Source organism: Perca flavescens, chromosome 11, assembly GCF_004354835.1.
Source record: "Perca flavescens isolate YP-PL-M2 chromosome 11, PFLA_1.0, whole genome shotgun sequence".
Lineage (NCBI taxonomy): Eukaryota > Metazoa > Chordata > Actinopteri > Perciformes > Percidae > Perca > Perca flavescens.
In genome coordinates, this window is record NC_041341.1 from 1,794,409 (window position 1) to 1,819,726 (window position 25,318).

The window sequence follows — 25,318 nt, forward strand, 5'->3', positions numbered from 1 at the left end:
AAAATGTAATTGTGAGACATAACATCACATTAAAATTGCAATAATAATTTTTAATACAAATGTAAGAACTGCTGAATTACTACACACAGTACGTGTATCTACTTCATGAGGTATTGACTGGTAAACAGTTAAGTCAGTTTTCATTTAAGGCACATTAGAATGAACACAAATGCAAACTGAGTAACTTGCCAAAAGTGTTTTCATCATGTAGCACGACAAACTGAACAGTTACCTGTCAATTTAGTTTATATATGTTATATATATATATTAACAATATGACTGAAAAGAAAAATTCTGACTTTGCCATTGAGTTTTGATGAAGAGATATTTTTTGAAATGAAATAGAACAAGTTGAACTAAGCATAATTATGTTAAATTCAGACAATATACTGTATAACCCTGAACATTTCACATTATGCTATAATGCAACAGTATGTGTAGTCTCACCTACCAAGGTGAAATAAGTGACAAAAAGTCACCTAAGACAAGTTGTTGAGGGGATTTGGATGATGGTTTAGGGCGCATAGGGGTCTGTTGCAACAAAGAGCCTTTGGTACGTCTCAAATGTGTGCTGCAGTTGTGGTGGATATTTCATATCCAGTTAATAAGTAAGTCCAAACAGTAGGCAGTATAGTTATAACAAGTTGTAAAGACCTCTGACCACTGGATGTCCTTCGATGACAATGCCAATGGCATTGGGCTGATGGCACATGTCAACTTTCATTGTGCAACTGCTGGGCGTACATGTTGGTATCATCACAACTCTATAGATGGAGACAAAAAAATTAGGAGTTTGGTTAGAGAAACAGGTAATGAGATAACAACAGGCTCGCTCTACATTATTCCGCTTATTCCACAGCTTATAATAGGGCTTCTCATAAAGGTTACTCGGTCGGGATGGATAACTTTACCACTGATGAGCACGACGATTTAAAAAAAAATGATTGTATTTGTTTAAAAACATAGTCAGCCCTTCAATAATCAGAACTCCATGGCAACTATCTGTTAAACATGGTAATGGTTTGTTATATAGAAATACTAGATCGCAGAATGAAGTGATTGACCAATCAAGTATTCAACCAAGCCTTGTTGCAGTAATGTTAGTGGTAAATGTAATGACTTCACTTCAATACTTTTCAACAAGGAAAAATTGATAATCACAGAAGATATTCAGTGGATTTACTTTAGCAAGTGTTCAAAAAGACACTGCATCGTAGACCTCAATAAGACAAGGAAATGAGGGCCTGTAGGAGTGTTTAAGGCAATCTATGAATTTCACAAGGATTGGGACACTATATCAAATCACAATTCCTTAACTACCACTGAGTTCCCCAATTAGCCAATTTATATTATTGACATTCTCATATTTTTTATAATTTTGTTGTACAGGATAATTTCTACTTATATGTTAATTATTAACATGTGTTACACTGCTCATAATGATAGCTGCCAAAAACTCCCCACTGGGAGAAAAGTCGTTTTTTATTCTGCTTTGTTCAACTGCATAGCCTACTATAACAGGCATCAACATTATCATGGTATTTATAATTCATTTGTACATTATTGAACATTATTTATGTATATTTACTCAGTGTTACTTCCAAAATACCCTACATTGCGATATTTTATCACAGTATACTGATTTGTTTGTTTGTAATGTAGCCTACTTTTCTCTCTTTTTTCACTCTTATTTTTTCCTTTATGTGTGATGTCTGTTTTTATGCTGCACTTTGTGCATTATGTTATTAATAGCGGCTTCGTTTCCGTGTGGAACTGGTAAACAAAGTTTGAACTTCAACAATCACATCTCTGTTTAATGTTAGCCAACAGCTAATGTTAACGTTAGCTAGTTAGTGTCTTTTGTCTGGGGGGTTTTATAAAACCATTTATGCTTCTAATGTTGTGTAACGTTAACGTTACTACAACACACCACGTTACTGCTAGCTACATACGTGAAGGGTGGTAGACCACGAGTTGATAAAATTTACGGCTGAAATGTGGTAACGTTAGCAAAGGCATACATTAGCTAGCATGTCTGTAGCCTGTCTTAATTGAATATCAGTTGAATCTGCTTGGCTTAGCCTACATTGAATCTCTTCACTTCGGGTGTCTGTTTTCAGTTAACATTAACGTTAGCAGTAGGATGCGTTATAAACACTGTAACAGCCCCGACTGCCGAGGTAGCTTACAGGACCACAGGACCACTGGGCAGCTAACAGCTAGCTTGCTATGCATCCAGGTCAGTTAATACGATTTAGCTAATGTTTACTGCCGAACTGGACCTCTAGAATAATCGGTTTAGCACAAATTCAGCAATAATTTGGCTAAAATTGCTTAACTTACCATTTTAACCAGCATCCTTTCAGTTCTGCAGTGCCGAGGGTATGAAGTTTTCAAGCAAGCTGCCGATGTCTGTTGCCCACGTGTCCACCCAGATCAAACAGACACTTCAGGCATCAGGGGGAAAGTGATGACTACTTGTTTTCTATAACCTTCGTGTAATACAGCAATCACAGACATATACTACTCACACAGATTGTGTATGTCAACTCACTTTTATAACACTTCATTTATACAATAATCACATAGTAATAACTACTCAAATAAACTTTGATGATATTATTTAAAATATATTGTTGTGTGTGTACTGACACATTGTAAGTAAAGGTATATTGATACTTTTAAAGATAAAACAGATAAAATAAAGTAGATCACAACTATTTAAAATATATTAAACCTACATGGTGGGTGTAGCACTTATTACAGTGTAGTTACGTACGTTAATTAAGTAAGTTACATAAGAAATCCCTAAGATCGACTTGTGTTTCTTTTCATTACGGTGGTTGCCTGTTCAGAAGTCAGAGACGATGTAAGTTTGTACTCTATTTAGCTATTGTTGCAGCAGATTAATCTATTCCTGAGTTGTTTCAGTCTGAAATGAGTACTGAATGTTAACCGTTTGACCCTGTGATGTGAAGCTTATAGTTTATCTGTATTTTGCTAACTTTCCACTACATCACACATGTTACTAGCTAGTGTGTGATATGTTTTTGGGGGCTTTAATCATTACTGTGCTGGAAAGGATGTTCATTCTACTTGCACAGTGTGATAATTGTACATTTTATTTCAGTATTTGTTAATAAAATGATTAATGACCCACTGTTATAACAGATAATAGTGGCAGCTGTGGCATTAATATACCTTTTTGGGGTTTATTTCAGAAACTTTCTTCATATATTCAGCAATGTACAGCTTGTGACTGACTGTAATGCACCTGGTAACTCGTGCTCTCTGATAGGAGCCCTGGACCAGCTATTACACATCATCCAGCATTCACAGGGTTAAAATCCCAACAGTTACAGTTATAAAAATATTATGAATCATTCCAAACCCACATTATCACTGCCAGAGTGGTAGATGGCTTTGTCACCAGGTTTGATGAAGCTGGCTCATCATTGAGCGAATCAAGAGATCAAGCTGTCTTATAAGAAGACCATGCATGCTTCTGTTCTGCCTTTCACTCTGCTGCCTGCCTGCACTGAGAACACTTGAGCTTTGTTAGAGAGCCCAGAGCCTGTTGCTCTGGACGGAGACCAGTGAAGTCTATTAGAAGCACTTTTCCGGTGAGGGCTGAGCGTTACTGCGCAGCCTCCAACTGAGAGAGACAACGTAAATGTGACGTGAGCAACCTGTCTGAAAGTTGTAAGTCTTCTGGTAGCTGTGTCAAGAGAAATCTCAATCATTCCCAATCTTGCAGGTATATGTTAGGAGATAACATAAGCACAGGGTAATTATTGCTAACTAAAATGCTAGTTAACATTAGTAATTAAACTTAAACAGCTAATGTAAGTCGAAACTGCCTGCAAGCTTCTCCTGTACTATACGGTAATTCCTCTACTATATGCGTGGTTATGACACAATCATTAGCCTATTTTTACAAAAACGTCTGCTACGGAGCCATAATCTGAGTTACAAGGTAATGGAGCCTTTTATACATTGTTGTGTTTCTTTAGAAATAAACAATGGACAAATAGAGTCTTTAAACGCTTCAGATGTAAAGTTAATCGCTGTCAAAATGAATGGCAGTCAATGGAATGCTAACGGCGGGTGATGGCTTGTTAGCATCAAAATGGTGCCAAAGGAACTACGCTTTGTGGACGCTCCCTTACCCCCTTGAGACCACCCCTGGCCCTACTTAGACTCCATGTTTTCATTTCTCGGAGTGAAAGACAATTCATATAGAATGAAGTGCCTACTCTTCCTCCCGAAAGATTGTGAAATAATGGCCTTCAAAAATTCACCGTTGAATTTGAAGAAACATACAAATATGATACACAAATGGCACACCAGCTTGAGCTATCAGTAAGCGCTAGCTAACTAGCCACCCACGGTTCATGACATGTGATGTTGTACATTCCTGTCCTTGCTGCTACAGCCAACGGAATTGTGAGTGTCTTTTAGGCTAACATTTGAAATAATATAAACAATATGATATTCAAACTTTTGACTTCTTTCTTTAATAACTACATAACACAATACTTGTACTTTTACTTTCAGTACTTGAGTAGTACATTTTAAAATAAACTACTTGCAAAACTATGTTGAGTACTTTAGAACTTCCACTTAAGTGTGGTGTTAAAGAGCACTTCAACTTCAACTCAAGTCACTTTTTTGATAGAGCACTTTTACTTTTACTCAAGTATGGGTTTCTGGTACTTTATACATGTCTGTCATCAGACACTGGAAAAATCTAAGTTTAACAGAAAACTCACACAGGTATGCACTCTTGCAATCAAGGCTGTTCATTTAAACATCTTGGAATTTGCAATTCAGTCAGAAGACAGAGAAAACATGGTATTCCTATACATTTCAGTACTGGTAATAAAGTTTAACTTTACTACAGAAACAAACTTCAAACTTCAGAAAGCATTTTTTGATTACATGATAAGATAAAAGCATTTTTAAAGATCAGCAGAAAAAATAAGAAGCTAACAATACTTTTCATTATGGTTACGTCAATTAGAAACTAATCCTTGAATTAAATGCCTTCCATGAATGAGAAAAATCACAAATTTGCATTATTATTACATTGTTAAAAAAGTTAATGTATTAGTTTAATTTGTCTTCACTGAACAATCTCTTTAGGTGTTTAAAAATTTCTTTCATTTTCAGTCCATATATGATCGGATTAAAGAGAGGATGATACAAAATCATTTGTAAAGACATTATTAAACGTACAGTTTTGGGAACATTTGTTTCCAGTCGAGCCAGAAGTACATCATATGTACTCAAACAGGAAAAGTTGATTAGAACCAACAGGTGGGGTAAACAGGTCTGTGCAGCTTTTCTTCTGACTTCTCTACTACTTCGATAGGTTATTATAAGTATCCTGGTGTATGTAAAAAGTATAAAGAGTACAGGGAGAGGTACAGCAATTACTAGAACAATCAAGCCATATATGTTAACCACTCTTGAACTCACACAGTGAAGTTTCTGAACTGTGCTGTTGCAAATTATTCCTTTCAAGATAAAGTAACAGAGCTTTTCATTAACACTCAGCAATATTACCACTGAAACCTGACAAGCAGGCAGAATCCAAGCTAAAATCAGGAAAATATAAACAGTTGTTTTTCTCATGATAGTGTGATATTGCAGAGGTTTACATATAGACACATATCTGTCATAGGCCATGACTGACAACAGGAAAAATTCTGAAGAGGCTAGAGTGTAATAGATAAACCACTGAAAGAGACAGGCTGAATAAGATATGATCTGTTTTTCAGATAAAAAGTCAATCAAAAGCTTTGGATAGATAGCAGTGCTGAAAAGAACAGAGTTGATTAACAAAGCTGCAATGAAAATGTACATAGGCTCATGGAGGGCTTTGTTAATCACTATGATGCCCACAATAGTGGAAGTACTACAAATTATTAGAATATATGCTGTAAATATGATCACAAAATAAAGATATCTGTATTTTTGCACTTCCACATGCCCATCAAAAGTTATATATGTTACATTTAATTCATTATCCATTAAGATTGTCTGAAACAAAATGTTAATGAATGAAACAGGTATATTACTAGAAGTATCATAGCACCTGAGATTCTCTTATTCAGTCATCAGTACCTGACCTTGATACACACTGGTGTGGTCCGGCAAACACAGAAATTGGATCTGAGATCTGTTTGAGTCAGTGGGAAGTTTTTATCAGACTGCTTCAACCTCCATGGATCTCATTAACCTCTCCAAAGGAAAAGCTACTAACATGTAAACAACTTGATCAAACTCTGGAGGCCTGAACTCATAATTATTGTTCGACTTTGTTTGCTCAAGTTATGTGATCAAACTGCTGAGACCTTGAGACCTAAACCCATAGATATTGTTGGGTTTTGTTTTCTTAGGTAATGTGAGTCAGTCACATTTTATTGTACCATGTATAACAACTTCTAAATTAAATAATCACAACAAGATTAAACTGTATCTGCTTGTGCATTTAGTTTTGTTGGAGCACCTGTGGTGCTGAATTAACTAAATGTGTTTTTCAGAGTTACCTCCAGGACTTGCCTACCATTGAGGTATTCCAGACTTTTATATTTTTTCTGAGGTATATACATGAAAGATGTGAAAAATAGATGTTTAGTTTAGTTTATTTCTTTCACACAGCATAAGAAAAACATTACATTGAAGAAATACAAATATACACTACCGGTCAAAAGTTTGGGGTCACTTAGAAATTTCCATTCCACTCCATTCCAGACACAATACCTGCTGAGATCAGTTGCATTGTTTTTTTTAACCAGGGCAGCAGTTTTCAGATTACATTATTTGCTTACATAATTGCAAAAGGGTTCTCGACTGTTGTAGAAAGAAGTGTCTGAAGAAACACTTGAAATTCATGCTTTTTGGTCTAAATGTCATACCCAAATTAAAAGTGGTACAGCTCCCATATACTTTGACACTCAGGGGTGTGCCTGATATCATTGGAAAGGTGATTGATGTGGGTTTGTTTGTGTATTTGAGAAGTGTTGTATTTTGTAGTTTTTTGGCTTTTTTATTTGCACTTTTCAAATAAAAAGAAAAAAGAAAAAGAATTCATAGAAAATCCATTTTTGCGTCTTTTAGCTTCTGAATTTGTTTCTGTAGTAAGCTGAGATGTGGCTAATGCTGTGTTGTCTTTCACCTGTCAGATGTGTTTACAGCTGTGTATTTTAATAATTTTACAGATTTATGACTTGGACAGAAATAAAAAATCTCCATTCTAGCCTCTGTAACTCTGGATCAGTAAGGCCTAGAATCACCCTGACACTTGTAAAAAAAACTTGAGTGTTTTCTTTCCAGTGATATCAGGCACACCCCTGAGTGTCAAAGTATATGGGAGCTGTACCACTGTTAATTTGGGTATGACGTTTAGACCAAAAAGCATGAATTTCAAGTGTTTCTTCAGACACTTCTTTCTACAACAGTCGAGAACCCTTTTGCAATTATGTAAGCAAATAATGTAATCTGAAAACTGCTGCCCTGTTTAAAAAAAACAATGCAACTGATCTCAGCAGGTATTGTGTCTGGAATGGAGTGGAATGGAAATTTCTAAGTGACCCCAAACTTTTGACCGGTAGTGTATATATACATATATAGCGGCTTAAAAACCACAACCAGTAGTACATATGCAAATGTAAACGTACACAATCAAAAATACAATTTAAGTGTTAGTATGCAAAAAAATCATAAAGATGTAATAAAAATAGAAAACATGTAGACAAACAAGTAATTGCCATGTTTACAATAAAAACAGTTCCCTAAGATTAATCTTTTTCCCCAAAGCAAGGCATTTCAAATTCTATTTTTATACCTAGATAATGACAAAGAGGAATCCATTCAATGTAAATTTTCATTCCACATATACAGTACTCCATGAAATTTGATAAGAGAACTGCCCACGGGAACTTTTGTACAAAGGAAGATGAACATTCTCAGTCTGTCTCATTGTATAATATATAATTAGTAAATAAATAATTATAGAAATGTAAATCGTAAAAAATGAAATAATATCTAAAAGCCAAAAGGCAACGCAAGGCAAGGCAGCTTTATTTATATAGCACATTTCAGCAACAGGGCAATTCAAAGTGCTTTACATAAAACATTAAAGAGCAGTTAGAAAACAATTAAAAACAATTTAAAAACATTAATAAACAAATTAAAAACATTAAAAGACAAGAATAAAATTGATAGTGCAGTATAAGAATAAAAGTTACAGTGCAGTATAAGAAATTAAAGTTAATAAAATAGATTATGCTGCGCATCGGAGTGTAAATGTGTGTGAATGAGTATCTGATGAGCAGGTGGCACCTTTTACGGCAGCCTCGGCCACAGTGTATGAATGTGTGTGAATGGTGAATGGTTCCTGTACAATGTTAAAGCGCTCTGAGTAGTTGTTGAGACTAGAAAAGCGCTATATAAGAACAGTCCATTTACATTTACAGTAATTTTCACCAGTCTCTGTGCTATGATGCATTCTAAATCCTGACTGAAAGTCCTCAAATAAACTGTTGATGTGTAGAAAATCACATAACTGATCAGCGACTACTTTCTCAAGGATCTTGGAGAGAAGGGGAAGGTTAGATATAGGTCTAGAGGTTTTATCGCAGCTGCTTTAAATGACTGTGGTACATAACCTGTTAATAAAGACATACTGATCATATCTAGTAATGAAGTATTAATCATGGGTAACGCTTTTTTAAGTAGCCGCATTAGGATCGGGTCTAAGAGACAGGTAGATGGCTTTGCTGAAGAGACCTTTAACATGTATTGTTGGTTTGAACCGAAAATTATCGTAACAAACAACTAATTTAAACAAACCAAAAGACGAGACAGACAGCCTGTACTGTTCGTCACCACTGTGCAGCGCTTCTTCTCTGCACAGCCCAATAAGGCCCAAACTCATGCCAAAACTCAAACAGTAATGCTATTCTTCTCTGTAGGTATACAACAGTTTAGAACAGTTATAGACGATCTTTGGTCACATCTAACTTTTCTGTTCTATATCCTCGGGTGAGCTCTCTTTCCAATAAACAATCTTCGGTTAGTCTCACCCAGGTGCAACCACAATCCAAGGAAATCATTTCAAACCTATATATTTGTGTTTAAAACAAAACATAAAAAAAGATTTCCCTTTTTTTTTACTAACGACCTTCTAACTGCTGCTGACAAAGGACTTGTCTCCGTACTTGTCTTACTAGATCTTAGTGCTGCATTCGACACTATTGACAATACCACCCTGCTACAGAGATTGTAATATTTAGTTGGCATTAAAAGAATCGCACTAAGCTGGTTTAAGTCCTATTTCTCTGATTGATCTCAATTTGTTAATGTTAATGATGAATCTCCAAGTACGCTAAAGTTAGCCATGGCGTTCCACAAGGCTTAGTGCTTGGACCAATTCTATTCTGCTTATATATGCTTCCTATAGGCAATATTATTAGGAAACACTCAATTAACTTTCACTGTTATGCGGATGACACCCAATTATACTTATCAATCAAGCCAGATGAAACCAGTCAGTTAAATAAACTTCAAGTATGCATTAAAGATATAAAATCCTGGATGACCTACCATTTTCTGATGTTAAGCTCAAGTTTACTCTGAAGTTATTGTGCTAGGCCCTAAACACCTACGAACCTGATTATCGAAGATATAATTACTCTGGAAGGTACTGCCCTGGCCTCTAGCACTACTGTCAGAAATCTAGGAGTTATTTTTGATCAGGATATATCCTTTAACGGCCACTTAAAACAAGTACTTAAAACAAGAACCTCCTGTCTCAAAACAAAGCTGAAAAACTAGTCCATGCATGTGTTACTTCCAGGCTGGACTACTGTAGTTCCTTATTATCAGGATGCTCAAATAAAACTCTAAAGCCTCTCCAGCTGATCCAGAATGATGCAGCGCGTGTTCTGACAAGAAATTGAGCGTCATTGTCAGTTCTGGCAGGCCAAGTAGTCAAGACGCTGCTAACGCTATTAGCCAACAACACTGTCTCATCAGCTGATTTATTCCGGCTGAGCTGCATCAACTGATCTGCATCAGCGCATCAGCTGGGCAACTCCCCTCGCTGCTTAATGGCTACGCTCAAAACAGGGTGCCCTATTTAAAGCAGATTCAGTTTGCTCCTAACTGCTTGCTGCTCGCTTCTCTGCAACCCGCCTCCTCCCCAGCTCCTCCTTGTTGTGTATAACGTGGCATTTGCTTTTGTGAGCATTCCCTAATGCTGCTGCTGTCCTCTGACTCTCTGCTATTTCATGGTGCTCATGAAAGGTCAGAGGACTCCCTGAACAGAGCCATACCACCAAAATTTAATTCAGAACTTATCAACTTGAATTGCAATTTATTCAATAAAGATTTCCTAAATCATTTTTATTGTAATGTGTGTTCTTGACTTAATGGACCTGACAGAACTACGAAAAGAGATCATATTGCTCCTGTATTAGCTTCTCTGCATTGGCTTCCTTTAAAATCCAGGATTGAATTTAAAATCCAACTACTATTTCTAGTCATTATCTTTATTGTGACTATTATTGCCACTGTTCATCACACCCCCAACAGGCACCGTCAGACACCGCCTACCAAGAGTGTGGGTCTGTCCGAGATTTCTTCCTAAAAGATAGTTTTTCCTTGCCACTGTCGCAAATTATTGGGTCTTTGTAAATTATAGCGTGTGGTCTAGACCTACTCTATCTCTAAAGTGTCCTGAGATAACTCTTGTTATGATTTAATGCTATAAATAAAATTGAATTGAATTACATGAGTTATAATGTTCATTATGTTTATTTTTTTCTCCAAATACATAGATCTGTTTTAGACAACACATATACTTTTGTAGAGTTGCTGTGTGGGGTGCCCGGATAGCTCAGTTGGTATAGTTAGCGCCCATGTGTAGAGGTTTACTGCTCAACATGGTGGGCCCGGTTTAGACTCCGACCTGCGGCTCTTTGCTGCATGTCATTCCCCCCTCTCTCCCCCCTTTCATTTCTTCAGCTGTTTTGTCAATAAAGGCCTAAAAAAGCCCCAAAAAGAATCTTAAAAAAAATAAGAGTTGCTGTGTGTGTGATATCAATAAATATGACATTATTATTTTAAGTATTGGCATAATGTCATGAGGGCAAAAGTGTCTGGACTTTTTTTTTTAAGAAATGTAGATATTTAGTTCGCAGCGCAATCACACCATAAAACGTTAAGACACGTTAAGAAAAAGATTTGTATTTTGACCATTATTATTAATCCAATAACACAAAAAAAAGTAATCCACAGCGATCAGTAGATCCACAAAAAGGCTCACGGTGTATCCAGCAAGGCCTACGCGTGTCACATTCACCAGCCAGGTCCAAACAGGTGAACGAGGCCTCTCCACTTCACCGTTTAAACAAAGTGGAATAAACGTATAAAAGTCCAAATCTACACAAAACGTGCAATCAAGCTGACATCAAATTTAAATACATGGCATTTAGGCAACCTTTATTGCAACGTTGACACGGCAACATGTCCAGTCCAATTTTCGTTTTTTTGTGTCCTGCACTTTTTGCATGCAGTATTTGCAAAATCAGACACTGAAAAATCTAAGTTTAACAGAAACCTCACACAGGTATGCACTCTTGCAATCAAGGTTGTTCATTTAAACATCTTGGAATTTTCAATTTTCAATCAGAAGACAGAGAAAACATGGTATTCATATACATTTCAATACTGGTAATGAAGTTTAACTTTACTACAAAAACAAACTTGAAACTTCAGAAAGCATTTTTTGATTACATGATAAGATAAAAGCATTTTTAAAGATCAGCAGGAAAAATATGAAGCTAACAATATTTTTCATTATGGTTACATCAATTAGAAACAAATCCTTGAATTAAATGCCTTCCATGAATGAGATAAATCACAAATTTGCATTATTAATACATTGTTAAAAAGTGAATGTATTAGTTTAATTTGTTGGACGAAACAATTTCTTTATGTGTTTATAAATTTCTTTCATTTTCAGTCCATATATGATCGGATTAAAAAGAGGATGATACAAAATTATTTGTAAAGACATTATTAAACGTACAGTTTTGGGAACATTTGTTTCCAGTCGAGATAGAAGTACATCATATGTACTCAAACAGGAAAAGTTGATCAGAACCAACAGGTGGGGTAAACAGGTCTGTGCAGCTTTTCTCCTGACTTCTCTACTACTTTGATAGGTTATTATAAATATCCTCGTGTATGTAAACAGTATGAAGAGTACAGGGAGAGGTACAGCAATTACAAAAAGAATCAAGCCATATATATTCTGGACTGTTGAAATCACACAGTGAAGTTTCTGAATTGTGCTGTTGCAAATTATTCCTTTTAGAACAAAGTAACATAGTTTTTCATTAGCAATCAGCAATGGGCCCACTGACATCTGACAAGCATTCAGAATCCAAGCTAAAATAAGGAACATATTAACAGTTGTTTTTCTCATTATAGTTGGATATTGCAGAGGTTTACATATAGACACATATCTGTCATAAGACATGACGGACAACAGGAAGAATTCTGAAGAGGCTAGTGTGTAATATATAAACCACTGAAAGAGACAGGCTGAATAAGATATGATCTGTTTTTCAGATAAAAAGTCAATCAAAAGCTTTGGATAGATAGCAGTGCTGAAAAGAACAGAGTTGATTAACAAAGCTGCAATGAAAATGTACATAGGCTCATGGAGGGCTTTGTTAATCACTATGATGCCCACAATAGTGGAATTACTGCAAATTATTAGAATGTATGCTGTAAACATGATCACAAAATAAAGATATCTGTATTTGTGCAGTTCTACATGCCCATCAAAAGTTATATATGTTACATTTAATTCATTATCCATTACGATTGTCTGAAACGAAATGTTAATGAATGAAACAAGTATATTAGAAGTATCATATCACCTGAGATTCTCTTATTCAGTCATCAGTAGCTGGCCTTGACACACACTGGTGTGGTCTGGAATCACAGATATTGGATCTGTGACCTGTTTGAGTTTGTGGGAAGTTTTTATCAGACTGCTTCAACCTCTGGATCTCATTAACCTGTCCAAAGGAAAACCTTCTTACATATAAACAACTTTAAACTCCTGAGACCCTGAGACCATGGTTGTTGTTAGACTTTTTATGCTCAGGTTATTTGCGTCTGTCATATTTTTCTGCAACAATTAAATAGAAAATCGCAACAAGATTAAACAATTGCTTGTAGGTTTTTGCTGTGGAGCTGTTGAGGCCATGCAGTGAGGGTTCATGTCAGTCTCATTCAATGCAATAAACGGGTATGGCTGGTCCTACCTGTCTCAGTACCTCTGTTAACCACTCTTCAAATAACTGCAAAGCTAAATACAAGTCCTACTCTATGGCTAGAATTTAGTAGACTTGCATTAAGAGATACTGGACATGATGATGTTTGACAGCGATTAAAACACTAACACACAGTATGTATGAGATCACAATGAATAAGCTAAAATGGACTCTACATTACATGCCTTTGGTGTGATAGACCCGGGTTCGATTCCCGCTGCGATACATCAACCAAAGTGTCCCTGAGCAAAATACTTAACCCCTAGTTGCTCCAGAGGCGTGCGACCTCTGACATATGTAGCAATTGTAAGTCGCTGTGGATAAAAGCGTCAGCTAAATGACATGTCATGTAATAATGTAATAATACATTATACCAATATTTACCCTCTGCAGAGTCTCTGATGCATATATTGGGTAGTTAGTCGTAAATATTATATATATATATACACAGTAAATTAATGGGATAAGTCTGTAGATATATTGAATAGTTACTTTTAATCACTATAAAGTATTGTTTGTATTAAGTAAACCTAATATATTAATGATTAAAGTACAGTATATTAGATAGTTTCTTGTTAACACTATACAATATTGTTTATATAAAGTAAACCCTTATACATTTACGGGTAAAGCCTGTAGACATATTGAAGAGTTGATTGTAATTACTGATAAATAATTTATATAAAGTAATGACTATAAAATAATGGTTCTGCAAGTTATTATCACATATTGTTTTTTGTACAGTAGAAAACCAGTATTAAACAGGAATTTACTGTAAATTGATTGGATAATCATGTAAAATAAATGCCTAAAGCTTTTAAGATACTATCAATGGGCTGTCAAATTAATTTGACATGATTTGTGTGTGTTTTACATCCAGAAATCTGTACTTTAACAGGGAGTTCTTGTGGATGGATTGGATAATCTTGTGAATTTACCAAAGAAAACCGTATGAAAACAGCAGTTTTCATTTAAATTATGTAATTTTAATGTATTTTGCAATATTTTTCAGTGTTTGTACAGACATTTGTTTGACATTCTAAATATGTTTTTTGATTAAAATTCTTTTTAATTCTACAGTAGTTGGACTGTGAAAATACAGAAAATGTACAGTAAATATTTGTATTTTAAAATGAAATTCTTTGTAGAATAACTACGAATAAGTCATTTCACGGTAAATGTTTGACAACTTTTGCTGCCAGACTTTTTACCGTTTTTTAATGATTGTTTTTTAACGTTTTTTTACATTAAATTTAAGGTTTAACTGTAAAAAAACAGAAAGATGCCTCAATTTTACATACCGTACAATTATATATTTTTTTGTCTTTTTACATAAAATTCAATGTAATTTAACTTTCAAGACCATTAAGCAATGGAATTATCCTGTTAAACAACTATATTATCTCATTATATCAATTTACAAACTAAAACCGTAATTTAATGTTTGTTTTTTTAAATAAAAGTATTTTTCTGTATTTTTATGGCATTAACACTTAATGTAGAAAAAACGGAAAAAATACGTAAAATTATACAGTGATTTCCAGTGAAATAACTTTTTTTTTTTTTTACAGTGTGGCCAAGTTGTCACCCATATCTCTCAGTTCTTTGACCCACATAAAGCATGTAAATACAGTCAGGATTCCACTGACTCAACAAACTGGCAATCAGAACTTGATACAAAACCAATTGAGGCCACATCTTAGCAATAGCATGGGCTCTATCTGGGTCAGTTAGTCCAACAGCATTCTGGGTACAGCTCACTCTGTCGCTCACTACAGTACATTGAATAACAAATTATTAAAGAGAGACTGGAGATGTTATATTGTTGTAAACTCAAACATTTCAAGCATCAGCAATGTAACTTTTGGAATTAATGCTTTTGTTCTCGGAAATACCTGGTCCCAAATAACTAGTTTTAAGCAAATGGTGCATATACTGTAAACTAACATTTATTCAGAACCCAAGGTTGTGTCCAATGTGAAGTTGTTTGGATAAGCGTGTCTTAAGAAAGCTTCAAGCAGAAAGCTTCAAGCAGAAATACCAGAAGCTTAGCAATCCACTCATTCCGTACAGACACATTTTGAATGGGCACTGCACTAGTATTTGATACAAAGAGCTACTGGAGAGATATCAGTGTGTCGGTGTTATAATAACATAGGTTTTTTGTTTTGTTTAGATTTTTCACTTAATGTAATTATTGTGTTTTATGTTTGGACCCCCTCGAAAACGAGATGATACATCTCAAGGGGTTTATCCTAATAAACACATTTTAACCAAATTAGCAGTAGTGGGCGCCACCCATCAATTACAACACCACTTGCGTGGGGTTCATTTTCTCATCCACACTGATCATGCAGCTTTGAAATGGCTGTTAAAGACCATAAAGGGCAGGTAACTTGATGTAATAATTATGACAAAATTATTTGACAGAAATAAGTTAGTCAAGTTGTTTATTATTACAATACAATGATACAATGAAAAGAACTGCTTTGTCTCTTGGGGCACACAACTACAATTTCACATACCGGAAATGTGCACATGCTTTTGTTTTCAAGGCTGTTATTTTCAAATATTGACAATATATTTGTTACATAACAACACACCTGCCACCTTCCATGCCTCTGATATAAAGCATGGGTTGTGTTGCATGGGAGATGAGCCAGCCATCAAATGAATGAAAGTGAAAAATGGTTTGACATTTAACATTTAAATTGGGATTAGGAGACTAACAAAGTAGGGAGGCCTGCACAATGAGTTAAATAAACAAGTACCTTTATTAAAGAGAACAAAACTAAAGTAAACTATTGTGTGGGATGTTAGTAATCAGTAGTGTTAGATGGGTGTTGGATGCTATGGAAGGGTAAATGCTCAACTAACCTTTAATTAACAATTAAACCAAACAAAAAACCAAGTTGGGGGCCAGCATGGCAACAGACTGCCTGGAGGGAGAGTGAGACCAGACCTTATGAAATCACCCAGCTGTATAGACTCCCAGCAGGTGAGGCCAATCCCCAACGAGGTGGGGGGAGACAGACAATCATGTACCAACTGACAAGAGACAGATACAGGCCAAAACAGATAGTCAAATGGCTCAGGGCCATCACAAAATTAATCAAAAAAGTTTTATAATCATCTAAGTGCTTCAGTAAAGTATGTGTTTTTTTACAGACTCAAAGACATGAGTAACTGCATTCAGCCCAATGTGGTCAGTTGGAAATGTTTTGGAGTGGTCTAGGGGACACCAGTCACTCCAGAAACTTAAAACAAATCTTATCTTCTTCTACTACTACTACTACTACACTATCCCATTATATATACTGTATACACACACTACTGTACTATAGATATACATTTTTATTTCTCTATTTAGCCTATCTATACTTATTTCTGTCTTTGTGCTGCTGCAACTCCTGACACCCCCTGGGGATCAATAAGTGCTTAACATTTATTATCCTATGTATATTTTAAGGACATTGATCATGTCTTTAAAGTCTTTAAATGTTCAGAGTTATCACATCTCTGCAGTATTACAAAACAATGACTGTACAAAAGTGTTAATACATCAGACCATTTTGCACAGCAACCTCTTCAGGTGTTTATAAATTTCTTTCATTTTCAGTCCATACATGATCGGATTAAAGAGAGGATGATATATTACTAGTTGTAAAGACATTATCAAACGTACAGTTTTGTGAAAATCAATTTTCAGTCGAAAAAGAAGTACATCATATGCAAGCAAACAGGAAAAGTTAATCAGAACCAACAGGTGGGGTAAACAGGTCTGTGCAGCTTTTCTCCTGACTTCTCTACTACTTCGATAGGTTATTATAAATATCCTGGTGTATGTAAAAAGTATGAAGAGTACAGGGAGAGGTACAGCAATTACAAACACAATCAAGCCCAATATATTCAGCACTGCTGAACTCACACAGTGAAGTGTGTTAATTGTGCTGTTGCAAATTATTCCTTTCAATATAAAGTAACAGAGCTTTTCATTAGCAATCAGCAACGGTCCCACTGACATCTGAGATGCAGGAAGAATCCAAGCTAAAACCAGGAAAATATAAACAGTTGTTTTTCTCATGATAGTGTGATATTGCAGAGGTTTACATATAGACACATATCTGTCATAGGCCATGACTGACAACAGGAAGAATTCTGAAGAGGCTAGAGTGTAATATATAAACCACTGAAAGAGACAGGCTGAATAAGATATGATCTGTTTTTCAGATAAAAAGTCAATCAAAAGCTTTGGATAGATAGCAGTGCTGAAAAGAACAGAGTTGATTAACAAAGCTGCAATGAAAATGTACATAGGCTCATGGAGGGCTTTGTTAATCACTATGATGCCCAAAATAGTGGAATTACTGCAAATTATTAGAATATATGCTGTAAACATGATCATAAAATAAAGATATCTGTATTTCTGCACCTCCACATGCCCATCAAAAGTTATATATGTTACATTTAATTCATTATCCATTAAGGTTGTCTAAAACAAAATGTTAATGAATGAAACAGGTATATTAGAAGTTGATAGATAGATAGAGATACTTTTTTTATCCAGAAGTAAATTAAGCTGTCCAATGGCTCATACACATCATACATACACATAGGCACACAGACATATGACATCCACGCACACATACATACTACAAAAATACAAAGGAAGATATCAATAGTGTGCCCTTACAATAAAGTTAGAAGTAGTAACATATCTCCTGAGATTCTCTTATTCAGTCATCAGTACCTGGCCTTGATACACACTGGTGTGGTCCGGCAAACACAGAAATTGGATCTGTGACCTGTTTGAGATTGTGGGAAGTTTTATCAGACTGCTTCAACCTCAATGGATCTCATTAACCTGTCCAAAGGAAAACCTTCTTACATGTAAACAACTTTAAACTCCTGAGACCCTGAGACCTCTGACCTCATGGTTGTTGTTAGACTTTGTGTGCTCAGGTTATTTGACTCGCTCATATTTTTCTGCAAAATTTAAATAGAAAATTGCAACATGATTAAACTGTATTTGCGTGTGCATTTAGTTTCTTCGGGGTTACCTCCATGACCGTGCCTATCATGAGGTCATGGTAGTCCGGAGGGATATATAATAAAAGTTGTGTGTCAAATAATTGTCTAGATGTCACACAGCAGAAGATTCTTGTTCTGATGTGTTTGTTTTTCATGCATACTCGTTAGTTCCTGTATTCTTGTTTGACTTCATACACATCAAACAATGGCATTTCACAATTCTATTATGTTTACATTCTTGTCTTTTCATAGTCATAGTTAATATTTAATAATAAGCTATTGCACTGTTCAATCCCTGCCTTGTTCACTTTTGCACTACCACCATTGCACACACTCTACCGTAGCACATTATTATTGTCATTGCATCACATGGTCAGTCCATACTAGGCCTTTGTAATCAGTTCATAAATTGTTAACTCTTTACAGTTCTGTGAGTAATTTTTTTTAAATTATTATTTATGTGAGATATATGTGTGTATGTGTGTTTGTTGTGTTATGGTTTTCTAAGCTACTGGATGCCTAAAAGTTCCCTCGGGATGAATAATCAATTGTGTAAATCAACACAAACTTAATTTACAATGTACATGCTTGACGGTAGGTTTCTTTCTCAAAGAACATGTGTGGTCCTTAGTAAAACCATTTAAGAGCACATGAAGAATTTTAGGGGCACAATGAAAATGTTTCAATTTATGTCTATTTCTTTAATAAAAGGGTGCGAGGAGACATTTACAAGCAAAGCAATTTAATTTGTTTTAATACAAAAAGTATTGTAGATTTTTAAGTATTTCTGCTTCAAACTATATTTATTTATCAATTATGTGATTGTTTTTACATTAAACTAATTTAAACTGCATATTGTTTAAGGTTCATTCATTGTCATTGTGCAACACAGGTCCCGATCCGGACCTATTCTTATGTTGGCAGACCTATCTCCACAGCGTTGAGGACCGTAGGTAAGTTGGGGTACCCTGTACATTTTACACGCAGTTGAACTTTGTATATATACACCAGATTTAGTGGTTGTTGCCACCCGTGTAATGTTGTATTAAGCACCTTTTTAGAGAAGCAGGCTAGTTATTTTGTTTAAACTTGTTTTGTTTAAAGAGCTAGAAGTGAGCTTGGCCTAGTTTTGTTAGATACATTTCCTTTGTTTGGCACTCTAGGTCCCATCTTCCACCACCCTTTTCTGACCTATTTCCTTGTTATGAATAAACACCATAATTTTCACTTTTACACTGACTCTGTCACAATTTCTTGATTGTCGTGTTGTTGATCCCGAATCCATCAAAGGGGTCATAACACAATGTTCATAAAGTGAACGTGTCAAATCAACACCCCTAGTTCCCTGACACACCCAATCAACGTTGGTCCAACGGTGAGCAGCCGCCCACCTTAGTTTGTGCGGTGTGTCCGGACTGTCGCCACGCGTCGGCCTTCGTGGGCCTTTTTTTGGCCGATTCAACATTGGCGTCAGCCACTGCTGAACAGGCAATCAATCGGATGGCTTTTCAGCTTGAAAATTATAGTGAGCAAAACAAATGACTGTGAGCGCACACAGAAGGCTGTTCTCATTTTTCATCTCATCTGATCAATCCAACAAACACATAGCTGTCAAAACTGGCCAAAAGACATTTGAATGCTTCTTCTAAATAACATAGTTTCGAAAGATTGGAATAACTATTTTTCCACATTATGTCCATAAGATGGCAAACATACGAGATACACATAAGTACATGTGTTGGTTTATTTATTTAAACAATAACATGTCTTTTAAAAGATCTCTACATACCTACACATTAAAAAATAAACTCATGATAATAAATGAATATCCTGTACCCTGAAATTTAATATAAAGACCGTAATAGACCTCCCTCTCTCTGCTCCAACTGCATGGCTTAAATATTCTGAGAAGTTCCTCATTCAGCTTTATCCTTGATTTTGACTCGTGAAGCCCCTAAGTGACACTGATGGAACATACTGGTAGCGGTCATGTGACGGTTTGTCAATTTGTGTTTCCATGACAACATTTCCAAGATGGCTGTGTGCATGGTCAACAGATATAACAGGACTACTTAATTTTTAAAAGCATTTTACAAATACAGCATGGTCAGACCCCGCACGTAGCTGCCCATTCTATTCGCCTCGCAAAAATAAACTGGACAAAGTACCAGTTCAACAGTGGATTTGTGACAATTGCTCATATTCATTTCATTCAGATAAGTTGTTAATATCAATAGAATTTTAATATGCTGTCATATTCATCCTTATCCACTACTTGCTATGTATTCTTTGTGTTGTGACAATTGCTTCATAGTCATAGTTTTTGACTAATTGCAACATTTTCATTGATTCTGCCATTTGCTCATATCCATTGTATTCTGCTAAATAATGTCATATTCATCACAATTCTGTAAGTGGTGCTGTTTTTATTGTGCTCTGGTGAATTGGAGGTGCTCGCACTGATTGCCCTTTTGCCCTTTTCAAATCTCTAATAAAATACTTACAAATTAGACCTATATTTGACTTCACAGTTATATAACAAAGTGCATATCTTCATGTCGGGGGGCAATAGCTCAGTCCGTGGGGAGTTGGGTTGGGAACAGGAGTGTTGCTGGTTCCAGTGCCTGTATGGACCAAAGTCCAGAGTGTGGACTAGTAGCTGGACAGAAGCCAGTTCACAACATTAATGCTGCTTTCAAACTCCTTTTTTATTCTTTTTAATGTCATTTTTAAATGTAACACTCTTTAGCATTTGTATTTATTTATGTTTAAACTTTTTTAGTGAAAATACAGTATTTATGAGTCAATGGAATGACATTCCGTTCATGTGTGCACTCTGTATGTACAGTTGAATGGAAATAAAAGCTATCTTCTTATTGAATCAAACTACCTCAGCACTTACCTGGACTTTTTCACCTGCATATCTCTGCTACCGAGGGACCCGACCTAGTTTGGCTTGGCTGCGTTTTTGGGATTACGGGCTGTATAGCTGGCAACGCCACTGGATTGAACAGGTTAACACCCGCGCTTTCGGGCGGCTACGCTAACTTTTCCTGCCCAAGACGACTCAATCTTCCCTCCCGGACAATGCAGTACCTGGTCCTAGTTCCTTTTCTTATCTCTACCCTGCTTCCTTGGCTGTAAAACTCCAACTTCATGGCTTTCCGGTACTCAGCTAAACAGCTACTCCAGCTAAACCGCTATCCAATGTAATACCGCACCCGCTGCGCCGATTCTCCGACCAATCTCCCGCTCCATTGTCCCCTCACTCGCGAACAAAACCCCAAGGTACTTGAACTCCTTCACTTGGGGTAAGGACTCATTCCCTACCTGGAGAAGGCACTCCATCGGTTTCCTGCTGAGAACCATGGCCTCCGATTTAGAGGTGCTGATCCTCATCCCAACCGCTTCACATTCGGCTGCGAACCGACCCAGTGAGTGCTGAAGGTCACAGGCCGATGATGCCATCAGGACCACATCATCTGCAAAGAGCAGCGATGAGATCCCCAGCCCACCGAACTGAAACCCCTCTCCACCCCGACTACACCTCGATATCATGTCCATAAATGTTACAAACAGGATTGGTGACAAAGCGCAGCCCTGGCGGAGGCCAACCCTCACCTGAAACGAGTCCGACTTACTGCCGAGAACCCGGACACAGCTCTCGCTTTGGTCGTACAGAGATTGGATGGCCCTGAGTAGAGACCCCCTCACCCCATACTCCCGCAGCACCTCCCACAGTATCTCCCGGGGGACCCGGTCATACGCCTTCTCCAAATCCACAAAACACATGTAGACCGGTTGGGCATACTCCCAGGCTCCCTCCAGGATCCTTGTGAGAGTGAAGAGCTGGTCCGTTGTTCCACGACCAAGACGGAATCCGCATTGTTCCTCCTCAACCCGAGGTTCGACTATCGGCCGAACCCTCTTTTCCAGCACCTTGGAGTAGACTTTACCAGGGAGGCTGAGAAGTGTGATACCCCTGTAATTGGCACACACCCTCTGGTCCCCCTTTTTAAAAAGGGGAACCACCACCCCAGTCTGCCACTCCTTTGGCACTGTTCCAGACTTCCACGCAATGTTGAAGAGTCGTGTCAACCAGGACAGCCCCTCCACACCCAGAGCCTTGAGCATTTCTGGACGGATCTCATCAATCCCCGGGGCTTTGCCACTGTGGAGTTGTTTGACTACATCAGTGACTTCCGCTTGGGAAATCAACGACAATCCCCCGTCATCCTCCAGCTCTGCCTCTAACATAGAGGGCGTATTAGTCGGATTCAGGAGTTCCTCAAAGTGCTCCTTCCACCGCCCTATTACCTCCTCAGTTGAAGTCAACAGTGTCCCATCCTTACTATACACAGCTTCGATGGTTCACCGCTTCCCCCTCCTGAGGTGGCGAACAGTTTTCCAGAAGCACCTTGGTGCCGACCAAAAGTCCTTCTCCATGTCTTCTCCAAACTTCTCCCACACCCGCTGCTTTGCCTCTTTCACGGCAGAGGCTGCAGCCCTTCGGGCCCTTCGGTACCGTGCAACTGCCTCCGGGGTCCTCCGAGATAACATATCCCGGAAAGACTCCTTCTTCAGTCGGACGGCTTCCCTGACCACAGGTGTCCACCACGGTGTTCGTGGGTTACCGCCCCTTGAGGCACCTAAGACCCTAAGACCACAGCTCCTCGCCACAGCTTCAGCAATGGAAACTTTGAACATTGTCCACTCGGGTTCAATGCCCCCAGCCTCCACAGGGATGCACGAAAAGCTCCGCCGGAGGTGTGAGTTGAAAGTCGGACAGGGGCCTCCTCCAGACGTTCCCAATTTACCCGCACTACACGTTTGGGCTTACCAGGTCTGCCCAGAGTCTTCCCCCACCCCCTGACCCAACTCACCACCAGATGGTGATCGGTTGACAGCTCTGCCCCTCTCTTCACCCGAGTGTCCAAAACATACGGCCTCAGATCAGATGAAACGATTACAAAATCGATCATTGACCTTCAGCCTAGGGTGCTCTGGTACCAGGTACACTTATGAGCCTATGATCCCTATGTTCGAACATGGTGTTCGTTATAGACAATCCATGACTAGCACTGAAGTCCAACAACAAACAACCACTCTGGTTTAGATCGGGGAGGCCGTTCCTCCCAATCACGCCTCTCCAGGTGTCTCCATCATTGCCCACGTGTGCGTTGAAGTCCCCCAGCAGAACAATGGAGTCCCCCACTGGCACCCCATGCAGGACTCCACTCAAGATCTCCAAGAAGGCCGAATACTCCGAACTCCTGTTTGGTGCATATGCACAAACAACAGTCAGAGTTTTCCCCCCCTCAACCCGCAGGCGTAGGGAGGCGACCCTCTCGTCCACCGGGGTAAACTCCAACGTAGTGGCGCTCAGCCGGGGGCTTGTTAGTATCCCCACACCCGCCCGGCGCCTCACACCCTGGGCAACTCCGAAGAAGCAAAGAGTCCAACCCCTATCCAGGAGTACGGTTCCAGAACCGAGACTGTGCGTAGAGGTAAGGCCCACCAGATCTAACCGGTAGCGCTCCACTTCCCGCACTAGTTCCGGCTCCTTCCCCCACAGAGAGGTGACGTTCCACGTCCCCAGAGCCAGCGTCTGCCGCCCGGGTCTGGTCCGTCGAGGACCCTGACCTTCACTGCCACCCATGTGGAGCAGGAACACCTGCATTGTAATTCGACTTGTGAAAAGGGATCGGTTTTAGGAGAAGGCCTCCATCAACGTTGCTACTAGCTAAACTAGCAAGCTACACAATGCCCTCCCTCAGCTGTTCACCTGGCTGTGACGCGTGCCTCCTGTTCAGCCAGAAGATAGTGGAACTTGAAGCCAGAATATCGACTCTCCACCAGATCAAGGCAAGTGAAGAGTTCCTCGACTCCATTATCATTGGAAGTTCCCCTCACACACACATTGTCGGATGTCTTGATTCCACTGTGCCGTGCAATACTCTCACCCCACCACGCACTAATACAACCTCTGTCCCTGTTGTCTCTCCTCGGCTTCTGCCGAGGACCCAGCCAGCTCTGCTGACCAGCTCCACTCCACACCAGCCTGAGCCATGGCATGTAAGCAAGCACCAGAGCAGGCGGTCAGGACAACGCTCAGCCCCAGCCCAACCCCTACAACTAGAAAACCGCTACAGCATTCTGACGAACGACGAGGAGTTCCCTTCTCTGCCACGTCCCCACGCAGCTCATCCTGGTCCATCCACACAGTCGACGCGCCCATTGAGGGCGGACTCTCCCCCCTCGGACTCATCAATCTCCACGCTGGTCATCGGAAGCTCCATGGTCAGGGACCTCCACATTCCCCCTTCACCTAGCGGTCCCTCCAAGGTCTACTGCTTCCCCGGTGCCAAGGTCCGTGACATCCAGCACAAACTTCCCGGCATCCTCGCCCGCCACGCCAAGGTCGACAACATCATCGTGCATGTGGGCACAAACGACATCAGAGAGAGACGGTCGATAGCACTCCAGGAAGACTTCACCACTCTCCTCTCCACCCTGATGGGCACAGGTAAGCGGATTGTCATCTCTGGGCCTCTACCTACATACAGGAAGGGTGCGGAGAGATGGTCCAGACTGTTCTGGCTCCACACCTGGCTGGAACCACTCTGCACTTCCCTGAGCATTCCCTATGTCGACAACTTCAACTTGTTCTGGGAGATGCCCAACCTGCTGAAGCGTGATGGTCTCCACCCAAACCGACACGGAGCCAGGATGCTATCTGACAACATAACGACCACACTGACAGAAGGCAAGTATTGACATTATGTTGAAAATATCACAGATTCATGTCCCCCAGGTATTGATCCTGATAGCACTATACAAGTGGATGAATCTGAAAATGTTTTCTGTAGGATAACATGTAGTACTAGTATTACTCCAGTAAAGTGTAGTACTAGTACTATTCCAATAAT

The 25,318-nt window shown here is 38.6% G+C and overlaps 3 protein-coding genes across 3 annotated transcripts; all 3 read right to left on the bottom strand.

The window, feature by feature from the left end:
* Positions 1–5,109: 5,109 nt before the first annotated feature.
* Positions 5,110–6,036, bottom strand: LOC114564238 (olfactory receptor 6N2-like). The gene has a single exon (XM_028591481.1). It carries the CDS (start codon positions 6,034–6,036, stop codon positions 5,110–5,112), a length of 927 nt encoding a protein of 308 aa, XP_028447282.1.
* Positions 6,037–11,977: 5,941 nt separating this feature from the next.
* Positions 11,978–12,898, bottom strand: LOC114564239 (olfactory receptor 10J5-like). Its single transcript, XM_028591482.1, has one exon. The coding sequence runs from the start codon at positions 12,896–12,898 to the stop codon at positions 11,978–11,980; it is 921 nt and encodes a 306-aa protein (XP_028447283.1).
* Positions 12,899–16,920: 4,022 nt separating this feature from the next.
* LOC114564240 (olfactory receptor 11A1-like) lies at positions 16,921–17,841 on the bottom strand. Its single transcript, XM_028591483.1, has one exon. It carries the CDS (start codon positions 17,839–17,841, stop codon positions 16,921–16,923), a length of 921 nt encoding a protein of 306 aa, XP_028447284.1.
* Between the last annotated feature and the right edge of the window lie 7,477 nt (positions 17,842–25,318).

Excerpts from the sequence above, each read along its gene's own strand:
- LOC114564238 (XM_028591481.1), bottom strand. The coding sequence starts at position 6,036 with ATGGATAATGAATTAAATGTAACATATATAACTTTTGATGGGCATGTG.
- LOC114564240 (XM_028591483.1), bottom strand. The coding sequence starts at position 17,841 with ATGGATAATGAATTAAATGTAACATATATAACTTTTGATGGGCATGTG.
- LOC114564239 (XM_028591482.1), bottom strand. The coding sequence starts at position 12,898 with ATGGATAATGAATTAAATGTAACATATATAACTTTTGATGGGCATGTA.